The 21285-nt window shown below is 41.9% G+C and overlaps 1 protein-coding gene across 1 annotated transcript in view; it reads right to left on the bottom strand.

Annotated features, from left to right (window-relative positions):
- The window catches only part of rnf217 (ring finger protein 217), a 116605-nt gene that overhangs the window by 28711 nt on the left and 66609 nt on the right, over positions 1-21285 (bottom strand). Inside the window, exons 2-4 of the mRNA XM_063034243.1 lie at positions 14472-14705; positions 9038-9202; positions 5611-5812 (exon numbers count right to left, since the gene is read on the bottom strand). Of these exons, the coding sequence (XP_062890313.1) occupies positions 5611-5812; positions 9038-9202; positions 14472-14705 (601 nt within the window). The remainder of the gene's footprint in view (positions 1-5610; positions 5813-9037; positions 9203-14471; positions 14706-21285) is intronic.

Genomic DNA, 21285 nt, shown 5'->3' with positions numbered 1-21285 from the left:
AAAAGATAACGAACTGTGCAAATACAAAAGAAAAAAAATAAACAATAAGAAGAAAATAAATAAGCAATAAATATTGAGAGTGTGAGATGAAGTGTGTCCATCAAAGTGAGTCCATAGGTTGTGGGACAGTGAGGTTGAGTGAAGTTATCCCCACTGGTTCAAGAGCCTGATAGTTGAGGGGTAATAACTGTTCCTGAACCTGGTGGTGAGAGTCCTCAGGCTCCTGTACCTTCTCCTCTGACCTCTCTCATTAACAAGGCGTTTTCGCCCATAGAACTGCCGCTCACTGGATCTTTTCTGTTTTTCACACTTTTCTTTGTAAGCTGAGACTGCTGTGCATGAAAATCCCAGGAGATCAGCAGTCTCTGAGATACTCAATCTAGCCTGCCTGGCACCAACAATCATTCCATGGTCAAAGTCACTTAGATAGAAACATAGAAACATAGAAAACAGGTGCAGGAGTAGGCCATTCAGCCCTTCGAGCCTGCACCACCATTCAGTATGATCATGGCTGATCATCCAACTCAGAACCCTGCACCAGCCTTCCCTCCATACCCCCTGATCCCCGTAGCCACAAGGGCCATATCTAACTCCCTCTTAAATATAGCCAATGAACTGGTCTCAACTGTCTCCTGTGGCAGAGAATTCCACAAATTCACCACTCTCTGTGTGAAGAAGTTTTCCCTCATCTCGGTCCTAAAAGGGTTCTCCTTTATCCTCAAACCGTGACCCCTCGTTCTGGACTTCCCCAACATCGGGAACAATCTTCCTGCACCTAGCCTGTCCAATCCTTTTAGGATTTTATACATTTCAATAAGATCCCCCCCTCAATCTTCTAAATTCCAACGAGTACAAGCCTAGTCGATCCAGTCTTTCCTCATATGAAAGTCCTGCCATCCCAGGAATCAATCTGGTGAACCTTCTTTGTACTCCCTCTATGGCAAGAATGTCTTTCCTCAGATTAGGGGACCAAAACTGCACACAATACTCCAGGTGTGGTCTCACCAAGGCCTTGTACAACTGCAGTAGTACCTCCCTGCTCCTGTACTCGATTCCTCTTGCTATAAATGCCAGCATACCATTCGCCTTTTTCACCGCCTTCTGTACCTGCATGCCCACTTTCAATGACTGGTGTATAATGACACCCAGGTCTCGTTGTACCTCCCCTTTTCCTAATCGGCCACCATTCAGATAATAATCTGTTTTCCTGTTTTTGCCACCAAAGTGGATAACCTCACATTTATCCACATTAAATTGCATCTGCCATGAATTTGCCCACTCACCTAACCTATCCAAATCACCCTGCGTCCTCTTAGCATCCTCCTCACAGCTAACACTGCCGCCCAGCTTCATGTCAGCCACAAACTTGGAGATGCTGCATTTAATTCTCTCATCTAAGTCATTAATATATATTGTAAACAACTGGGGTCCCAGCACTGAGCCTTGCGGGACCCCGCTATTCACTGCCTGCCATTCTGAAAAGGTCCCGTTTATTCCCACTCTTTGCTTCCTGTCTGCCAACCAATTTTCTATCCACATCAATACCTTACCCCAATACTGTGTGCTTTAAGTTTGCACACTAATCTCCTGTGAGGGACCTTGTCAAAAGCCTTTTGAAAATCCAAATATACCACATCCACTGGTTCTCCCCTATTCATTCTACCAGTTACATCCTCAAAAAATTCGATGAGATTCATCAGACATGATTTTCCTTTCACAAATCCATGCTGACTTTGTCGGATGATTTCACCGCTTTCCAATTATGCTGTTATCACATCTTTGATAACTGACTCTAGCAGTTTCCCCACCACCAATGTTAGGCTAACCGGTCTATAATTCCCCGGTTTCTCTCTCCCTCCTTTTTTAAAAAGTGGGGTTACATTAGCCACCCTCCAATCCTCAGGAACAAGTCCAGGATCTAACGAGTTTTGAAAAATTATCACTAATGCATCCACTATTTCTTGGGCTACTTCCTTATGCACTCTGGGATGCAGACCATCTGGCCCTGAGGATTTATCTGCCTTTAATCCCTTCAATTTACCTAACACCACTTCCCTACTAACATGTATTTCCCTCAGTTCCTCCATCTCACTGGACACTCTGTCTCCTACTATTTCTGGAAGATTATTTATGTCCTCCTTAGTGAAGGCAGAACCAAAGTAGTTATTCAATTGGTCTGCCATGTCCTTGCTTCCCATAATCAATTCACCTGTTTCTGTCTGTAGGGGACCTACATTTGTCTTAACCAATCTTCTTCTTTTCACATATCTATAAAAGCTTTTACAGTCAGTTTTTATGTTCCCTGCCAGTTTTCTCTCATAATCTTTTTTCCCCTTCCTAATTAAGCCCTTTGTCCTCCTCTGCTGAACTCTGAATTTCTCCCAGTCCTCAGGTGAGCCACTTTTTCTGGCTAATTTGAATGCTTCTTCTTTGGAATTGATACTATCCCTAATTTCCCTTGTCAGCCATGGGTGCACTACTTTCCTTGATTTATTCTTTTGCCAAACTGGGATGAACAATTGTTGTAGTTCATCCATGCGATCTTTAAATGCTTACCATTGCATATCCACCGTCAATCCTTTAAGTGTCATTTGCCAGTCTATCTTAGCTAATTCACGTCTCATACCTTCAAAGTTACCCTTCTTATAGTTCACAACCTTTGTTTCTGAATTAACTATGTCACTCTCCATCTTAATGAAAATTCCACCATATTATGGTCACTCTTACCCAAGGGGCCTCTCACGACAAGATTGCTAATTAACCCTTCTTCATTGCTCAATACCCAGTCTAGTTGGTTCCTAGACATGTTGGTTCAAAAAACCATTCCGCATACATTCCAAGAAATCCTCTTCCTCAGCACCCTTACCAATTTGGTTCACCCAATCTATATGTAGATTGAAGTCATCCATTATAACTGCTGTTCCTTTATTGCACACATTTCTAATTTCCTGTTTAATACCATCCCCAACCTCACTACTACTGTTAGGTGGCCTGTACACAACTCCCACCAGCGTTTTCTGCCCCTTAGTGTTATGCAGCTCTACCCATATCGATTCCACATCCTCCTGGCTAATGTCCTTCCTTTCTATTGCATTCCTTCACCATTCTGATGTTTGGTCTGAACAACTGAACCTCTTGGCCATGTCTGCATGCTTTTATGCACTGATCATGAGTGATTGATTAGATATTCGCATTAATGAGTAGGTGTACAGGTGTACCTTAAAGAGTGGCTGCTGAGTGTCGAGGAGAACTTGAGTAGCTAAAGACTATGGATAAAGCACTGACAAAAGGGATTACTATAGACAGGTACTAGATGGACATGGTTGATCTAAAGATTCGACCTGCACTGGAACAACAGCCCCCCAAACCATGTACCTCTCAAAACTTCACTTAAGTGAAATTGAGCTCGTATGCCACTTGTGCTGGCAACTCATTCCACACTCTCATGACCCGCTGAGCAAAGAAGTTTCCCCTTACACTTTTCACTTTTCACACGTAATCCATGACCTCTGATTCCAGTCCCACCCAACCTCAGCGGAAAAAGCTTGCTTGTATTTACTCTATCTATACCCCTCTGAATTTTGTATACCTCTATCAAATTCTGTATACCTCTATCAAATTTCGTATACCTTTATCAAATTTCCTCTCAATTGTCTACGTTCTAAGGAATAAAATTCTAACCTATTGAGGTCCTCTAAGGCTGGTAACATCCTTGTAAATTTTCTCTGTACTCTTTCAACCTTATGTGCCAAATGTAATGAGAAAATGATTAAATATGAAAATCACATCTTTAACATCCAATATTCACTGGGATGTGCTGCAGTTCTGCTGATCCATTGATGCATTTGCCTATGAGGTCAGCAAATGTCATAAATCAACTTATTATATTGATCCAACTCCTGACTATCATGAATATGTGCAAATAAAATTGGTGGGTTGTGGACATATAATGGAAATTATAAACAAAATCCTCCTAGAGGACCATATCCTGTGGAGGCTTGCGTGCCTCAACGACCCAGAGAGCTATGTTGGCTGGAGTCAGGGTTTTGTGCTTTGGCTCTCGGTAGGGTCACCCAAGCCAAACAGGTCAAAGAGTAAAGGCTAGAATGGGAGTGGACCACCATACCATCATGAGTTCAGCTCAGGGCTAACAACCCTCACTGGTAAAACAAAATTGTTACAGAAACAACAATGAACAATCCATCTACATCTGAGTGCGATGGTCTTCCTGAGTTTCCGCCCAGGGTTAATATAAAACAACCGGGACTTGCATGACTGACAGTAGTGAAAACCGACAGGAAGCTACCGACATGAGGAAGGAAGCCCTGAACACCGCCAGAGATGGAGGACCTTCATTGCTGCCCTAAACACCAGCGATGTAAATGGCAGTAAGTAAGTAACTAAAACTTGACACAGTTTACACTTTCATGTCTAACTAATTACTCAACTGTGCAACCAATCAGAAATAGAACAAGCAAAAAGAAATTCACAAATATCGATAACTTGTAACTCAAGTCTGCAGAATTTCAAAAACCTGATTTCAAGTAATCCAATACTGAAATCAAGATTAGAACCAAGGGTTTAATTACAGTGTGCACCTTCTTCTGTTTACAGATAGTTTAAAATTAATTGTGCCAGGCCATGATGCAATAATCAAATATTAATGGCAATGTTTTATATTAAGTTACGCCACAAACAAATCTTGTATTATTTATCTTCCTTCATCCAGAGATTAGGTTTGAACGTGCATGGCAGCAAAATTTAGTTGATATATTGTGAAATAATGAGTTGCCACCTTTAACTCGTACACAATAATTTTTGAATTTAAGGCCATATTCAAAAAGAATCTGAGACAACTAGCTAGATTCGCCCAGTCTTTTTTCACTTTCTTCCTGACATTAACCTTTGCTCGGTGAAGGTCACAGTTCAGCTGGGAAGGCGGGAGAACAAACACACAACATTCAAAAACAGTAACCAGTCTAAAGGTTTGGTAACCTTGCTCTTTGCATTTCAATATCAATTTGTTCAGATCACAAAGTGGTTAATATTTCTTTAAGGCTTTCTTCGCATGCTCATCTGACGACTCTTCTTGCAAATATATACCATTTTCTGGCAACAGAAATGTAATCTTGCTTGAGAGGCAACACTATTGGGCAACCTTACCGATCATTTTCCTTGAGGACATCCATTTCCCAGACAAAAAATCAGAAGATCTACGCAGAGCCATATCCCTACCGCCCTGGGATACCTGGGGCCTCATTGGCAGGATAATGGAAGTCAGAACATGCTGCAGGATAATGGTGAGGTCCAAGAGCTGAGAGGCAGCTTTGTCCCCAATTTTATTTTTATTCTTTGATTGTTTCTATCAGGGTTTTACACCCTTCCCAACTGCAAGATCTGTGGGAGCACTAGTGAAGATGTAGGAATCAGAAAAGGTACCTAACCTATTCTTTTTTCAAAATTTCCCTTAAAATTTTGTTTCTGTAAGGAATCAGGACACACTGATGGTGATGGTGATCTGTATCTCTAAATAAAATCAAATCCAAACCGCACAAAAAATATTTTTGTATATTTCCCCACACAACCTGCATATTAAAATGCTTTGCTTACCACAGACAGAACCACGGACTAATCTTCGTAAATGTGGTCTGTCGGGGAGGTAGCGATATTTGCATCCAAAAATGCTTAAATTGGAAGTATGGTCACCAAAGAATCGAAAGTGCCGGTACGTCTCCCCACAGCGGTAGCAAAAGTTAGTGTTGCATTGTGAACAATTCATGTGATCGCAGCCTTCTGTCCTCTGGATATGAATCTTTAATTGTAAGGGGGAGAAAAAGCATGTTAATTTAAAAATAAAGGATTTTGGCAGAGGTACAACTCATTTTAAATAGTAAACATTAAATAAATCAAAGGCTTCACTTTTCTAAAAGTATATTTCAGAGAATTATTTTTGTTTATTTTGTTGTGCAAGTTATTTATAACTTATGTTAATGTAATTCAACTTTGCAATGTACTGTGCTGTTGCCGCTGAAACCTAATTATTATGGCATGTATATCACACATATGCATACCCATGACAATAAACTTGAACTTGAAAAATTTAAGGCTATAAATACACAGCATTTAATCATGTTCTTCTCCAGTTTGGTAAGTTGATTAAAATGAATAGATGTGGTGGGGCACCTTCTACTGAATTTCATATTTACAAATAAAGCACTCATTTTTAATCATTTAGATCATTTTAATTATTTAATCACCAGGAGGGAAAACTAAATCTCCTGTGACCCATCAGAATTGGACAGCTTTATAAAATATCTTTTTAGAATTGTTTTAATTTTTAAAAAAACTATTAATCTAACTAAAGATAAGGAGCATTTTACTAATGTGTGTGAAAATAAATTCATCAAAAAATTTGCACTTTTAGTCAAACTGAGAATGTTTATTTAAAATAATTTATTAACTATTTTATACTACACTGGTTAACAGTCCTCAATTCCTGCTTAACTAACTTCATTTTATAAGCTCTATAAAATCCTGTGAACAAGCACAATTGATGTTAAGCAACACACATAAAAGTTGCTGGTGAACGCAGCAGGCCAGGCAGCATCTCTAGGAAAAGGTACAGTCGACGATTCGGGCTGAGACCCTTCATCAGGACTAACAATTAACAATTGATGTTAACTCTGAATGGCGATTAATTCATTCATTCATGTACAATTTTGGACCCAAACTAGTTCTAACCGATACCAAAAAATAAGATCTAAGCCAAACACAATTCACAAAAAGAAAAAAAAAATCCACTACCTTTTGAACTGGTAACACAGCATTTGATCCTTACAACAAAAAAAGCGATTGACTGACCGAGATATCGCCGTCCCATGTCATATAGCAACCAGCTGATACTACATGGAGGAGTAAAGCAAACACTATGCAAGCCACTGCACATTTATTAGTTAATTCAGCAGCACTGGTGCTTGATATGGGCAGACAATGATACACACAAATCATTGATGTCCATTTGAGATCAACTAAGTAATGACTGAAGCCTTAAAATTGGTCCCGATCAGGTGCTCCCTGCCTTTGTGCATATTGATCTGCCATTACTTTTATAATGAGCAGAACATTAACGAACTGTACAGCCAATCAACTGTTGCCAATTGCCAATTACATACAAGCTTCTTTCTATTGCAGAGGGCAATTCTCCTGGCTCCACTGGTCTAGTATAAAAAGCCTTAGATCACAGTGTCATTCACTGACAACTTATTGGAAGGAATTACGGCCCACAATAAAATAAGAGGTCGATACTTGAGCAAGACACACAGACAAAATGCTGGAAACTCAGCAAGTCAGGCAATGCCTGTGGAGGGGAATAAACAGTCAACATTTTGGGCCAAGAAGAAGATGTGAATAACATGGCACCGGTGAACCACAGTGACGTTCTGCAGGCTACATACAACACTCCTAAATAGACCACATTTGAATTACTCTTGCTGCAATCTGGTATTTTAACTTGACATTTAACATGAAATTAAACTTGACTGTAACAACAGCACGATGTAATTCCCCGTAAGAGAACAAAAACACCCCCATGTGCAATTGTAAATATTAAACTCAAACAACTGATCTTGCTGTAAAATCTTGCTATATGAACCACCTATCCGTAGGGTTTAGTGATCTACATGTAGCAACTCCTGACACCATTAAATGGTTCCCAGACCTCAATCTACAATAGCAATTTGCTGTTTCAATGCTTTGTGTGAGGGAGGAGTTGGGGATTTGGGGCCTGATGTTCTTGTTCGTGCTTTGCTGCATGGGCGATCTGTTAATTTTTTGTATGTGAGAGCGAGGGTTTGGGATTTCATGCTATTGTCACTGCGACGGAGGGGGTTGGGGGCTTGATGTCTTTTTGTGAGGGAGGCAGGGTTGGGGGTTTGGGTTTTTGATGTTCTAACTGTAAGGGGGTATCGTCTTTTATGTTAATGCGTAGGCTAATTAAAATGGTTTCTTTGTTATGTTAAACGCTGAGAAAGTTCTAGCGCTAGCAGCTTGTTTTGGGTTAGATTGTGATAAGAAGATGATATGAACCAATTGGGGTAGTTGTTATGCTTTTGGTGTATCTGGAAGATTTGTATGCGCGGGGTTTTGGAGGGAGAGAGAGACAGAGGATGGACCAGGTGCTGTGATGTCCGCTAATGGGGTCGGACCCCGAGCGGGGCGGTCGGTGAGGAGAGGGGACGGAGACGGACTCGTGTGGAGCGTCTGGTCGACCACCGTTGTTGGTCCCAGGCGGCCGGTTGAGGTGGTCCAAGGGGTCGCAGGGTGACGAAGAAGGGTCCTGAGCTCCAACTGTTTGTGCACGAAGAGACTGAACTTTGATAAGTGTGGCGCCTTTTATTTTCCTTTTATATTTTATTCTCTATTAATTATATAGTTCCAGTAATATCTATAAACTGTAAATCATTTAATCGTATCCGGTGTATTGTCTGTTATTTGGGGCAGGGTGGGGTATATCACACAGTATCCACGCAAACTAATTACCCAGTTTGGCGGGGCCGAGGGCTGTTTCCCTAGACGACAACGAGCCGAGCGACCCTGAGGGTGGCCAGGGGGGCTACATAACTGCTGTCTCTTGGGTGGGCAATCTGTTAGTTTTTGTGCGAGGGAGGGTGCTGGGGGCCTGGCTTTTCATATTCTGGCTATCGTTTTTCCGTGTGGGTGATCTGTTTGTTTTTTGTGCGAGGGAGGGGTTGGGGGGGGTTTGGGTTTTGTGAGTTTAGTTTCTTTTTCATGCGGGGGGGGGCAGGGTTGGTCTTTTCTTTCAACAACTTGCATAATCCTTCTGTGTTTCCTGGCTATCTGGAGAAGTAAATATCAGAGCTGTATTGTACATGCATACCTTGACAATAAAATGAACCTTGTAAGAAGCACAGCACAGATTATGGAGTTATCAGTTAAACAGCAATATCCTAGATGAAAACACACCTGTACTCTGTGCTGAAGTTAGAAAACACGAATGATTAAACATGTCTGAACCCACCTTGCACTTTGGGCATTTTTGAGCATTTCTTTGCCCATGCTCAATCTCACTGGCCCAGTGGCGTAACAGCTTATCACCCTTTCTGTATTCTTTGCAGTTTAAACCTTCGTGCCAAGGAGAGTGACACTTAAAGCACCAAACAAATTGGCACACGGAACACTGAATCTGTAGAATCAAGGAACAGAAAAAAAAATTAGTACGTTCACACCCTGATGAAGGGGAAGGGAAATTCTTCAGATGTCTGCAAAAGAAGAGCCAGATCTAAAAGTAGAACACTTTAGATAAACATGCATCTGCTCAGTTAAAAATATCAAGCTCCCAGCAGCCTGTGACTAAATCTGCCTTGATGAAGTCTACGGGAAGGGACTATGTGGTCAGAACCATAAAAACACGTGATGTTTTCTTTGGAAATACTCTTATTAGAACAGGAAAAATTACTTCTTTTTATTAAATTGAGACACAGTGCAGAACAGACCATTCTGGCCCTTCAAGCTGTGCTGCCCAGCAATCCCTCGATTTAGTTCTAGCCTAATCATGGGGCAATTTACAATTAACTTACCAACCGTTACCTTTTTGGACTGTGGGTGGAAAACGGAGCACCTGGAGGAAACCCATGTGGTCAAGTGTCAATGGGAATTGATCCCAGGTCACTGGGTTGTGCAAGCCATTACACTACAGTGCCACCCATTTACGAAGCATTTGTCAGCGATCTTAAAGCTGTTTTAAAGGGTGACACTGGGAGTTTGCTTCCAAAGACCAGGACTTAACAATGAGGCGGCAGGAAGGGGAGGAGAATGGGTATAAAGTCAACGGTAGAAAGTTGGCACAGACAGTCCGTGAAATGCACTTGTGGTGCTGAGGGCTGAGAGATCTGTCAGCAGCCGTAAAAACGATTATAAAGGCAAATGAAGGAAACAAGAAACTGGGAATCGGTGAGTCAGTTGAGTGATTCCAGAAGCAGCATCACTTCAGGTTTTGTTTCAGCAAGCAAGCAATTATGGTGATGTACAATCTAGTAGAGAGAGAGAGAGAATATGCACCTATCACCACAGTGGGGTGGTACAGCCAGCACAAAACCCAATTTTGTTCCTTTCTCTGATATTGCTATTTGTTTTTCCTTTTCATATGAAACAGTGTGAAGGACTGTTCAAATTTTACAGTTTTGCTATATTTCCAAATATAAAAAGATAAAAAAAAAAGCACAGTAAGTAGGTATACTTCAATGGCCTTGAAATCTAGAACAGGAAGAGGTTCCTATCCATTAATTTACCACTTACCAGTTACGAACAGCATACCATCCATAGTAATACAGGTTGAGCACCCCTCATCCGAAAATCCAATCAAATTTTTTTTGAGCACTGACATGACGTCACAAATGGAAAATTCCACAGGGCACCAGGAAGGTTCCCAGGTGAGGTGCAGGTCCTTGTGCACCACAGACAGTCCTGTGACCTCACATATGTGATGAACAGAAGTTAATGAAAAATAGAAAAAAACACCGCATAAAGCAAAAATGAAGGTCTTGATTTTGTATTGAAAGAGTGGATTTGTCAGCGTCAGAGTGAACATATTCTGCTTAACAGTATGCTGATCATGAAACAAGCAAAGATCTATCATAATGAATGGAAAATTGAAACTTTTTGTGAATATTCAGCAGGCTGGTTGCAGAAATTTAAGAAAAGGCAGGACTTTAAATTATTAAAGCTTCTGCTGATCAAAAAGCAGCAGAGAAATTCATTGATGGGTTTGCAAGATATTTGTTGGTGAACATCTAACAACAGAACAAGTCTACAATGCTAATTGTTTATATACCTTACATAAATCTAAAAACAGAAAAATACAAATACAGTGTACTGTAAATTTTTAATCAAAACACGACCTTGTAGGCGGAAACTGAAAGCTTGCTGTTGTTTATTGCTGTTTAACAGCTGATTCAGGTATTCTCACCAGGCTGCTGTGTTGCTTTTGTTACTTAGCAGATATTATAATAATAAGGCATCCATTAGCCTTGTGAGACCATGGATCTGTGCCTGGAAAGTCTTCACTCTCCAGGGCGCAGGCTTGGGCAAGGTTGTATGGAAGATCGGCAGTTGCCCATGCTGCAAGTCTCCCCTCTCCACGACACCGATGTTGTCCAAGGGAATGGCAAGGACCAATACAGCCTGGCACCAGTGTCGTCGCAGAGCACTGTGTGGTTAAGTGCCTTGCTCAAGGACACAACACGCTGCCTCGGCTGGGGCTCGAACTCACGACTTTCAGGTCGCTAGTCAAAAGCCTTAAACCACTTGGTCATGTGCCCACAGCATATATTTTCATTATATTAATGCTATGTAGTAATTTTTACTGTTAAGTACATAAGTATGATGATCATGTGTAAGACAACGACTGCTTATCGGCAGCACATAAACTCAGAGTTGGAAATCTGTGGCGCAAAAACAGAAATAAAGAAGAAATGAGGTGGTGTTCATGGATTCAATGGTCATTCAGAAATCAGATGGGAGAGGGGAAGAAGCTGATCCTGAATCATTGAATGATTGCCATCGGGCTTCTGTACCTCCTCCCTGAATGGTAGTAATGAAAACAAGGCACGGCCTAGGTGATGGGGTCCTTAATGATGGATGCCACCTTCTCGAGGCATCACTACTTGAGGATGTCCTGGATACTATCCAAAACACCATTGCCTCCTGTATCTAAACGTCACCGTTCAGGAGGAGGTCAATTGACAGCTGAGTGCTGAAGGCACCCAGATTCACACTGCTGATCCAGCTGTAGATAAATTTGAAATCCTATGTAAACTGGTATCATGTGGCACTCAGTCAAGAATCACTTACCCAAGTAGCTCAACTGCTACTTTAAAATAGTCCTTCTGTTCACATTGCACTCATGAAATGGCTCGGGCCATCCTCTGCAATGTTGTCTTCTCTACTCCCTCAAATAAACAAATTGCCTTGGTTTGTTTATTGCTCCAATTTGATAGAAGTATATTGAAACTAGTACGCATAACTCAAAAAATGGTATGCACTCAACATCAGTAAGACCAACGAACTGATTGTAGAGTTCAGAAAGAGTAAGACAAAGGAATATTCACCAGTCCTCATGGTGGGATCAGAAATGGAAAGGGTGAGCCATTTCCTTGGTGTCAATATCTCTGAGATCTATCCTGGGCCAACATATCGATGCAGCTACAAAGAAGGCATAGCAGGTGCTATATTTCATTAGGAGCTTCAGAAGATTTGGTACGTCACAAAGACACTCGCAAATTTCTACAGATGTATCGTGGAAAACATTCTAACTGGCTGCATCACCATATGGTATGAGGGAGGGGCAACTGCACAGGATCAAAATAAGCTGTACAGTCTTATAAACTTAGTCAGCTCCGTCATGGGCACTGGCCTCCCCAGCATCCAGGCCATCTTCAAGGAGCAATGCCTCAAAAAGATGGCATCCAACATTAAGGACCCCCATCACCCAGGACACGCCCTCTTCTCATTGCTACCATCAAGAAGGTGGTACAGAAACCTGAAGGCACACACTCAATGTTTGAGGAACAGCTTTTTCCCCTCCGCCATCAGATTTCTGAATGGACATTGAACCATGAACACTAGCAATACTTGTTTTATTTTTATTTACTTTTACTACTGCTTTGCTGCTGCAAATACAAGAAGTTTCATGAGATATGCAGGTGATATTAAACCTGATTCTGAAACAAAACTCTGCAAGTGAAAATTTCGTGCTGTACACGTACATGACTCTGTGACGCTTTATAACTGATCAAACCTGTAACACAAGAGATTCTGCAGATGTTGGAAATCCAGAACAACACATACAAAATACTGGAGGAACTCAGCAGGTCAGGCAGCGTCTATGGAAATGGATAAACAGTCAACGTTTTGGCCTGCCACAATTCATCAGGACTGGAAAGGAAGGGGAAAGTCGCCAGAATAAAAAATTAGAGGGAGGGGAAGGAGGATGGCCAGAAGGTGATAGCTGGAGAAGAAGGATTCTGATAGGAGAGCAGAGTGGACCAACTGAGAAAGGGAAGAAGGAGGGGCAGCAAGGGGAAGTGATAGGCAGGTGAGGGGAAGAGCTAAGAGGCCAAATGGGGAATAATATAAGTGGGAAGGAGGGAGGGGAAAAGAAAAAAAAAGGAAAAAAAAATTACTGGAGGGAGAAATCAATATTCCTGCCATCAGGTTGGAGGCTACCTAAATGGAATTTCAGGTGTTGCTCCCAATCCCTGAGAGCAGCCTCATTGTGGTCGAAGAGGAGGCTGTGGTCTGACATGTTGGAACAGGAACGGGGATAGGAATTATAATGCTTGGCCTCTGGGAAATTCTGCTTTTTGTCAAACCTGTTCTGGGTTTAAAGGACTGTGTATGTGCATGGGAGGCAGGGAGGAATGGGGCTTGTTTTGTGCTGCTGCCTTGTTGCTTGTTGCGCTCTGTATTGTTCTGCCGGGCACTGTGGGCATGTTATGTTGGCGCTGGAATGTGCGGCAACACTTGCGGGCTGCCGCCAGCACACCCTTGTGTTTTGATGTTTATGAGAAAAATAAACTTGAATCTTGAACCTCTTTTTCTCGTGAACTTTTCTCTTGCTTTCTGTAACTGCAACATAACAATGCTCACTGCTTCCTTTCCCCTTGGAATAAGCACTTCATTTGCATCAGTTTCTTATAAGTGTACTCTACGACCGCTCCAGGCTGAATGGACAAGGGGCCCTGTCTATAAACAACACCACTGCTATTGCTTCATTGACCCAAGAGGCACATTAGGATTATTACAAAACGTCTCAAGCACATTGACCAACCAATGAAATTCGTATTCTTTTTCTCTTTCTGTATTTCCACGTTTGCTGTCTTTTGCACATTGCTTGTTGACGGTCTCTTGTTATTTGCATTTTTTTTTCAATGATTCTACCGTTTCCTTTTATTTACTGTGAAAACCCACAAGAAAATTAATCTCAGGGTAGTATATGCTGACATTGAACATAGAACAGCACAGCACAGGAACCACGTTGTGCCAAACCAGCTAAAAAGCAAATCGAAAACACCCAAACACTAATCCCTCCTACCTACACCATGTCCATATCCCTCCAGCTTCCTTACATCCACGTGCCTATCCAAACACCTCTTGAAAGCCTTTAATGTATTTACCTCTACCACCACACCAGTGTATTCCAGGCATCCACCACACTCTGAGCAAAAAACTTACCCCTCACATCCTCCTTGTACTTTGATAATAAATTTACTTAGAAATGTGAGAAAAAAATAAACAATAAATTCAAACACTCATTGCACACAGAACACTTCCCCATGCCATGCTCTACTACAATTCTAAGTAATATCTTAGACAAGTATTTTAACCACACGTAGCAGGAATTTACACATATTCACTAAATTAATGCTATGAGAATTTGACAGAACGCTACTCACTTTGAACTTGCTCTCTGATTTTGTAGGGGTTGGAATGTTGCTCTTCCGTCTGTAAGTAGTAAAATGCTTGCATTGAGGACAGGGCTTTGTGCTGGAATCAACCCTGCTCAGCTCTAGGAAGTAACTGTACTTGACAATGTCATCACGAGGCAAATTGGAGATAACAGTGCTTTCATCCATATATTTGCTGCATTCAGTAATAGGGCATTTTATCTCCGCTCTTCCCAGCTGTACCTGCATTCATGGAAGACATGGTTTGGAAAAGTTAGGTATGTAGAATACATAACGAGCCAAAACTGCAGTACACTCACATAGTTTCCTTTTTGCAATAGCATGTATGTGGTTAGGATTGACAACTTGAGTAAAGGCAGGTAGAATGAAACCTGCAACTGTTCAACTGTACCCAGCCCAATTCAGTCACCTGCCCAAGTACATCATCGGTAAGTCTATCAAATGTTAATTGTGACTTGACACCTTTTTAAAGCACTTGTTAGAATTAACTAAAGATGAGCAGGTTAAGGTGTGAACTACAGGCTCCTCATCACAAAAAAGAAAATAACGTTAAAAAATTTAATCAACCAAACAGATTTTGCAGATGTTGGAAACCTAGTGCAATGCACACAAAATGTTGGGAGGAACTTTGCATTGTGGACAGGGTCCTCAAGACACTAGCCAGGCCGCACTTGGAATATTGTCAATAGTTCTGGGCCCCATTTCTCAGAAAGGATGTGTTGTCATTGGAGAGAGTCCAAAGGAGGTTCTCCAGGATGATTCCAGAAATGAAGGGGTTAACATATGAGGCGTGCTTGGCAGCTTTGGGCCTGTACTATTTAGAAGAATGCGGGGGCATCTCATTGAAACCTTCCGAATGTTGAAATGGCTAGATAAGGTGGATGTGGAGAGGATGATTCCTACGGTGGGTGTGCCCAGAACTAGAGGGCACAGCCTCAAAATTGAGGACAACCCTTTAGAACAGAGGTAAGAAGGAATTTTTTTTAGCTGGAGAGTAGTGAATCTGTGGAATGCTCTGCTGCAGACAGCTGTGGAGGCCAAGATCATGGGTACCGTGTGTTTAAAGCGAAAATTGATAGTTTCCTTATTGGTCAGAGTAATCAAATATTATGGCGAGAAGAGAGGTGTATGGGGTTGTGTGGGATCTGGTATCATGCATGATGGAATGGCGGGGCAGACTCAATGGGCTGAATGGCCTAATTCTGTTTCTACCTCTTATGATCTTAACTCAGTGGGTCAGACAGGAATTATTAAAATGAATTAACAGTTGAAGTTTCGGGCCAAGACCCTTCATCAGGACTGGAAAGGAAGGACAAAAACAGAATAAGAAGAAGCTTATACTCCTTCCTGTCCCCCACATTCTGGCTTCTCCCCACCCCCCCAACTTCCTTTCCAGTCCTGGTTAAGTGTCATGACCCTAAACGCCAACTTTTTATTCATTTCCATAGATGCTGCCTGACATACTGAGTTCCTGCAGCATTTGTGTGTGTTGTAAGCAACTATGATAATGTCCTTTGTGAGGAAAAGATAAATAAAAACTGCTTCTCTTGTTCAGTGTTCGTCATTAACAGTTTCTCTTTTCCTTGAAAGATGAAGGCAAAAATATGGAATCATGCACTGAATACTGAATGTACATGTTCAAATACTCAACATTTGAAAGAGCATGACAGTTTAATGTCAAACATCAGAAATACTTCCTTTATTTAAAATCATTGGAGAGCTTTATTAAAATTCTGGAGCACAGAAATAAACTAAGGAAAATCCTCAGGGGCAAAAAGCTTATTATGTTCCTCAGCAGCTTGAACTCTCTTTCCCAGTGCAGTAAATGTTTACAAGCAAAAATATTTCTTTCAGATGTGGAATGACCTCATTATTCCGTAAGAAGCCAAAATTAATTTTTGAAATTTTTCAGAAAATAATTCTTTGAACTTGTTTCTTTCTCTTGTCTAACCTTACAACATACTTACTTTCCAAGCTCATTCAAAACTGCTTAAGCACAAATGAAACAAATACTTTTCTCAGTAACACACACAAAATGCTGGAGGAACTCAACAGCATCTATATAAAAGAGTAAACAGTTGACGTTTTGGGCCGAGACCCTTCATTAGAACTGGAAAGGAAGAGGGAAGAAGTAAGATTGAGAAGGAATGATCATGTTAAACTATTGCCAAAATATATTTGAGTGATTTTAATGAAAACAATCATTGTTTGTGGTTACAAACATGCTGGGAGAGGATCTGTGATAGTAGAAGGATAAAGAACAAATTAAATAGATCCCCTTCTATACTTCCATTGAGAAATCAATTGAAGTATTTTAACATTAAATTAAGTTTTGAAACCTTCGATTATTTAACTTAATTAACTTCTGGATTGACAATTTTCATGGAGGGAGAAGGCACAGCTGAGGTCCTAAATAAGCAGGTAACATCAAACTTTATTGAGAAGGTGCTGATGTAATCTCAGAAAGATGTAGTTGAAATGCTGAATGCATTAAAAATGATAAGGATATTACATAGACTAATTCACTTAAATTTGTTAAATCACCTGATCCTTACTTGATCTTTTCTCACATATTTCTTTAAATGGTCAAAGGATTTGCAAAGAAACTGCAGTGATCTATTTACCATAAAGACAGGATCTCTTGGTAGCCAGACATTTCCCATTCCCACACTGATATGTCTGTCCACAACCTCCTCTATTCCCAAGTTAACGCTGGATGCAAATTAGAGGAACAATACCTCATTTCCCATCTTTGTATCTCCAACCTGATGGCAACAATTTAAATTTCTCTAACTTACAGCAACCATGCCCCTCGGTTACGCTCCGCACACTGTTCTGCTTTATCTCTCGGACTCTGGGGCACCCTAAGGTGAACTGGATGCGGACCAGCTCAATGGATACAATTAGGGTAGGACGAGGGATCACGAACCAATCCTCACTGAGGAATTAGAAGTGGAGACTGGGCAATTTCAAGTTCCTGGGTGTCAAGATCTCTGAGGATGTAACCTGGTCCCAACATATTGATGCAGCAATGAAGAAGGCAAGACAGTGGCTATATTTCATTCAACACACACACAAAAGGCTGGTGAATGCAGCAGGCCAGGCAGCATCTATAGGAAGAGGTACAGTTCCCGTTTTGGGCCGAGACCCTTCGTCAGGGCAAACTGAAGGAAGAGATAGTAAGAGATTTGAAAGTGGGAGGGGAGGGGGAGATCCGAAATGATAGGAGAAGACAGGAGGGGGAGTGGTGGATCCAACAGCTGGAAAGTTGATTGGCAAAAGGAATACCAGGCTGGAGAAGGGAGAGGATCATGGGATGGGAAGCCTGGGGAGAAAGAGAAGGTGGGAGGGGAGCCCGGAGGGTGGAGAGCAGGCAAGGAGTTATAGTGAGAGGAACAGAGGGAGAAAAAAGAGAGAGAAAAAAGGGGGAAAAATACAAAATAAAAAAATATATAAAAAAATATATATAAAATAAATAAATAAGGGATGGGGTGTGAAGGGGAGGAGGGGCATTAACGGAAGTTAGAGAAGTCAATATTCATGCCATCAGGTTGGAGGCTACCCAGACGGAATATAAGGTGTTGTTCCTCAACCTGAGTGTGGCTTCATCTTGACAGTAGAGGAGGCCGTGGATAGACATATCAGAATGGGAATGGGATGTGGAATTAAAATATGTGGCCACTGGGAGATCCTGCTTTCTCTGGTGGACAGAGTGTAGGTGTTCAGCGAAACGGTCTCCCAGTCTGCGTCGGGTCTCGCCAATATATAGAAGGTCGCACCACCGGACGCAGTATATCACCCCAGCCGACTCACAGGTGAAGTGTTGCCTCACCTGGAAGGACTGTCTGGGGCCCTGAATGGTGGTAAGGGAGGAAGTGTAAGGGCACGTGTAGCACTTGTTCCACTTACAAGGATAAGTGCCGGGAGGGAGATTGATCGGAAGGGATGGGGGGTACGAATGGACAAGGGAGTTGTGTAGGGAGCGATCCCTGCGGAATGCAGGGGGGGGGGAGGGAAAGATATGCTTCGTGGTGGGATCCCGTTGGAGGTGGCGGAAGTTACGGAGAATAATATGTTGGACCCGGAGGCTGGTGGGGTGGTAGGTGAGGACAAGGGGAACCCCATTCCTAGTGGGGTGGCGGGAGGATGGAGTGAGAGCAGATGTGCGTGAAATGGGGGAGATGCGTTTGAGAGCAGAGTTGATGGTGGAGGAAGGGAAGCCTCTTTCTTTAAAAAAGGAAGACAACTCTTTCGTCCTGGAATGAAAAACCTCATCCTGAGAGCAGATGCGGCGGAGACGGAGGAATTGCGAGAAGGGGATGGCATTTTTGCAAGAGACAGGGTGGGAAGAGGAATAGTCCAGGTAGCTATATTTCATTAGTAGTTTGAGGAGATTTAGTTTGTTACCTAAAACGCTCGAAAATTTCTACAGAGGTACTGTGGAGAAGCATTCTGACAGGCTGCATCGCTGTCTGGTATGGGGGAGGCTACTGCCCAGGATCAAAAGAAGCTACAGAAACTTGTAGAACTGGTTAGCTCCATCATGTGTACTAGCCACCGTAGTATCCAAGACTTCTCAAGGAGCAATGCATCAGAAAGGTGGTGTCCATCATTAAGGACCCCCATCACCCAGGTCATGCTCTCTTCTCATTGTTACCTTCAGGAAGCAGGTACAGAAGCCTGAAGGCACACACTCATCAATTCAAAAATGTATCTATTATTTTTGTTTACATACTATTTTTAATTTAACTATTTAATATACATAAACTTCCTGTCATTGATTTACTTATTTTTTTTTCAATATTATCATGTTTTGCATTGTACTGCTGGTGCTAAGTTAATAAATTTCATGACATGCCGGTGATATTAAACCCAACTCTGATTCGCATTCTCAAACAAGAGAAAATCTGCAGATGTTGGAACTTCAAGCAACATACACAAAATGCTGGAGGAATTCAGCAGGCCAGATAGCATCTATGGAAAAAAGAGTACAGTCGAGACATTTTGGGCCGAGACCCTTTAGCAGGACCCTTGATTCTGATTCTTTAAGCCTTTCTCTTTCCCCTCCCTCACACTCAGGACCTGCCTATCATTTACACCTTCCTCCCTCTGTTTCCCACCCCTTTCCCTTTATTTCGTGGTCTGCTGTCCTTTCCCATCAGCCTTTTGACTCTTCCACCTATCTTCTCCTTGCTTCCCATATCATTCCCATTTTTCCCTTTTCTCCACCCTCTTGCCTCCCCCCCTAACCTGGATTCACCCATCATCTGCCAAATTTTACTCCTCTCCCTCCTCCACCCTTTTATTCTGGTTCTGCCCTTTATCTTTCTAGTCCTGATGAAGGGTCTTAGCCTAACAAGTTGACTGTTGGTTTCCCTCCTGTCCCACCGAGTTCCTCCAGCTCTTTGTGTGCTGCTCCAGATTCTCATCACCCGCAGTCTCTCTTGTATTGGACAAAACTCATCTTTCTTACAGGAGGGAAGTGTTCAAAGGAGCTGCCGCCACAGTCATTGCTGGGAACATTGCTTTCCTTCGTATTTTAATGGTTTGAACTCAGGCATAAAAGGCACTATTTCTAAATCTATATATCATGCAAAACCTGAAAGACCAGTAAATCTGAGGAAGAAAGCAACAGACTTCAAACGAATTATATGTGGTTGTACTGGTGATGGACAGATGGCAGATGAAATTTATTGCTGTAATATACACAGTGTGACATTTTGGGAAGAAAAATGAGAAGAAGCAACATAAGCTAATTCTAAAAGGGTGTTAAAGAACAGAATGATCTGAAGGAATGTGTCCAAAGTTTGGGCACATTAAGAACGTGGTTGAAATAGCAAATGGGATCCTGAGCTTTCTAAGCTTCAGTGAGCATGTCACCATGAAGTTCGTTACGGTCAAGTACTGCAGTACTGTACAGAAGTCTTGGGCACATATACAGTTGCAAGAAAAAGTCTGTGAACCCTTCGCAATTATCTGGTTTTCTGCATTAATTGTGGTCTGATCTTCATTTAAGTTACATTAATAGACAAACACAATCTGCCTAAACTAATAACACACAAACAATTGTACTTTTCACGTCTTTATTGAACACATTGTTTAATCATTCACAGTCCAGGCTGGACAAAGTATTTGAACCCTTCTATTTCATAACTGGCAGAACCTCCTTTAGGAGCAATAGCCTCCACCAAACATTTCCTGTAGCTGCTGATCAAACTTGCACAATGTCGAGGAGGAATTTTGGACCATTCCTCCACACAAAACTGTTCCAGTTCATCAATATTTCTGGGATACGTTGCATGAACAACCCTCTTCAGGTCATGCCACAGCATCTCAATTGGGTTAAGATCTGGACTCTGACTTGGCCATTCTAAAATGCTCTCTCAGTGATTGCAAGCTGTCCTCCAGCAAAGCAGCCCCAAACCATGATGCCCCTTCGACCATGCCTCACAGGTGGGATGAAGTTTTGCTGTTGGTGTGCAGTGCCCCTTTTACACTAAACGTAGCAGAGTGCATTTCTGCTAAAAAGTTCAACTTTTGTCATCTGTCCACAGGACATTGACCCAGAAGCATGGTGGAACATCCAACTGGCCTTTTGCAAACTTCAGTTGTGCAGCAATGTTTTTTTTGGAGAGCAGTGATTTCCTCTGTGGTGTCCTTTCATTAACATCACTCTTGTTCAGCGTTTTTCTTATAGTGGACACATGAACCGAGACTTTAGCAAGTTCTAGAGGTTTCTATGGACCTCTCGCTGTTATCCTTGGGTTCTTTCTCATCTCTAGCAGCATTGCATGTTATGCTC

Source organism: Mobula hypostoma, chromosome 2 (genome assembly GCF_963921235.1).
Source record: "Mobula hypostoma chromosome 2, sMobHyp1.1, whole genome shotgun sequence".
In the NCBI taxonomy this organism is placed as follows: Eukaryota; Metazoa; Chordata; class Chondrichthyes; order Myliobatiformes; family Myliobatidae; genus Mobula; species Mobula hypostoma.
The sequence above is the reverse complement of the archived record's forward strand: the minus strand, read 5'-3'. Positions and strand labels throughout refer to the sequence as shown.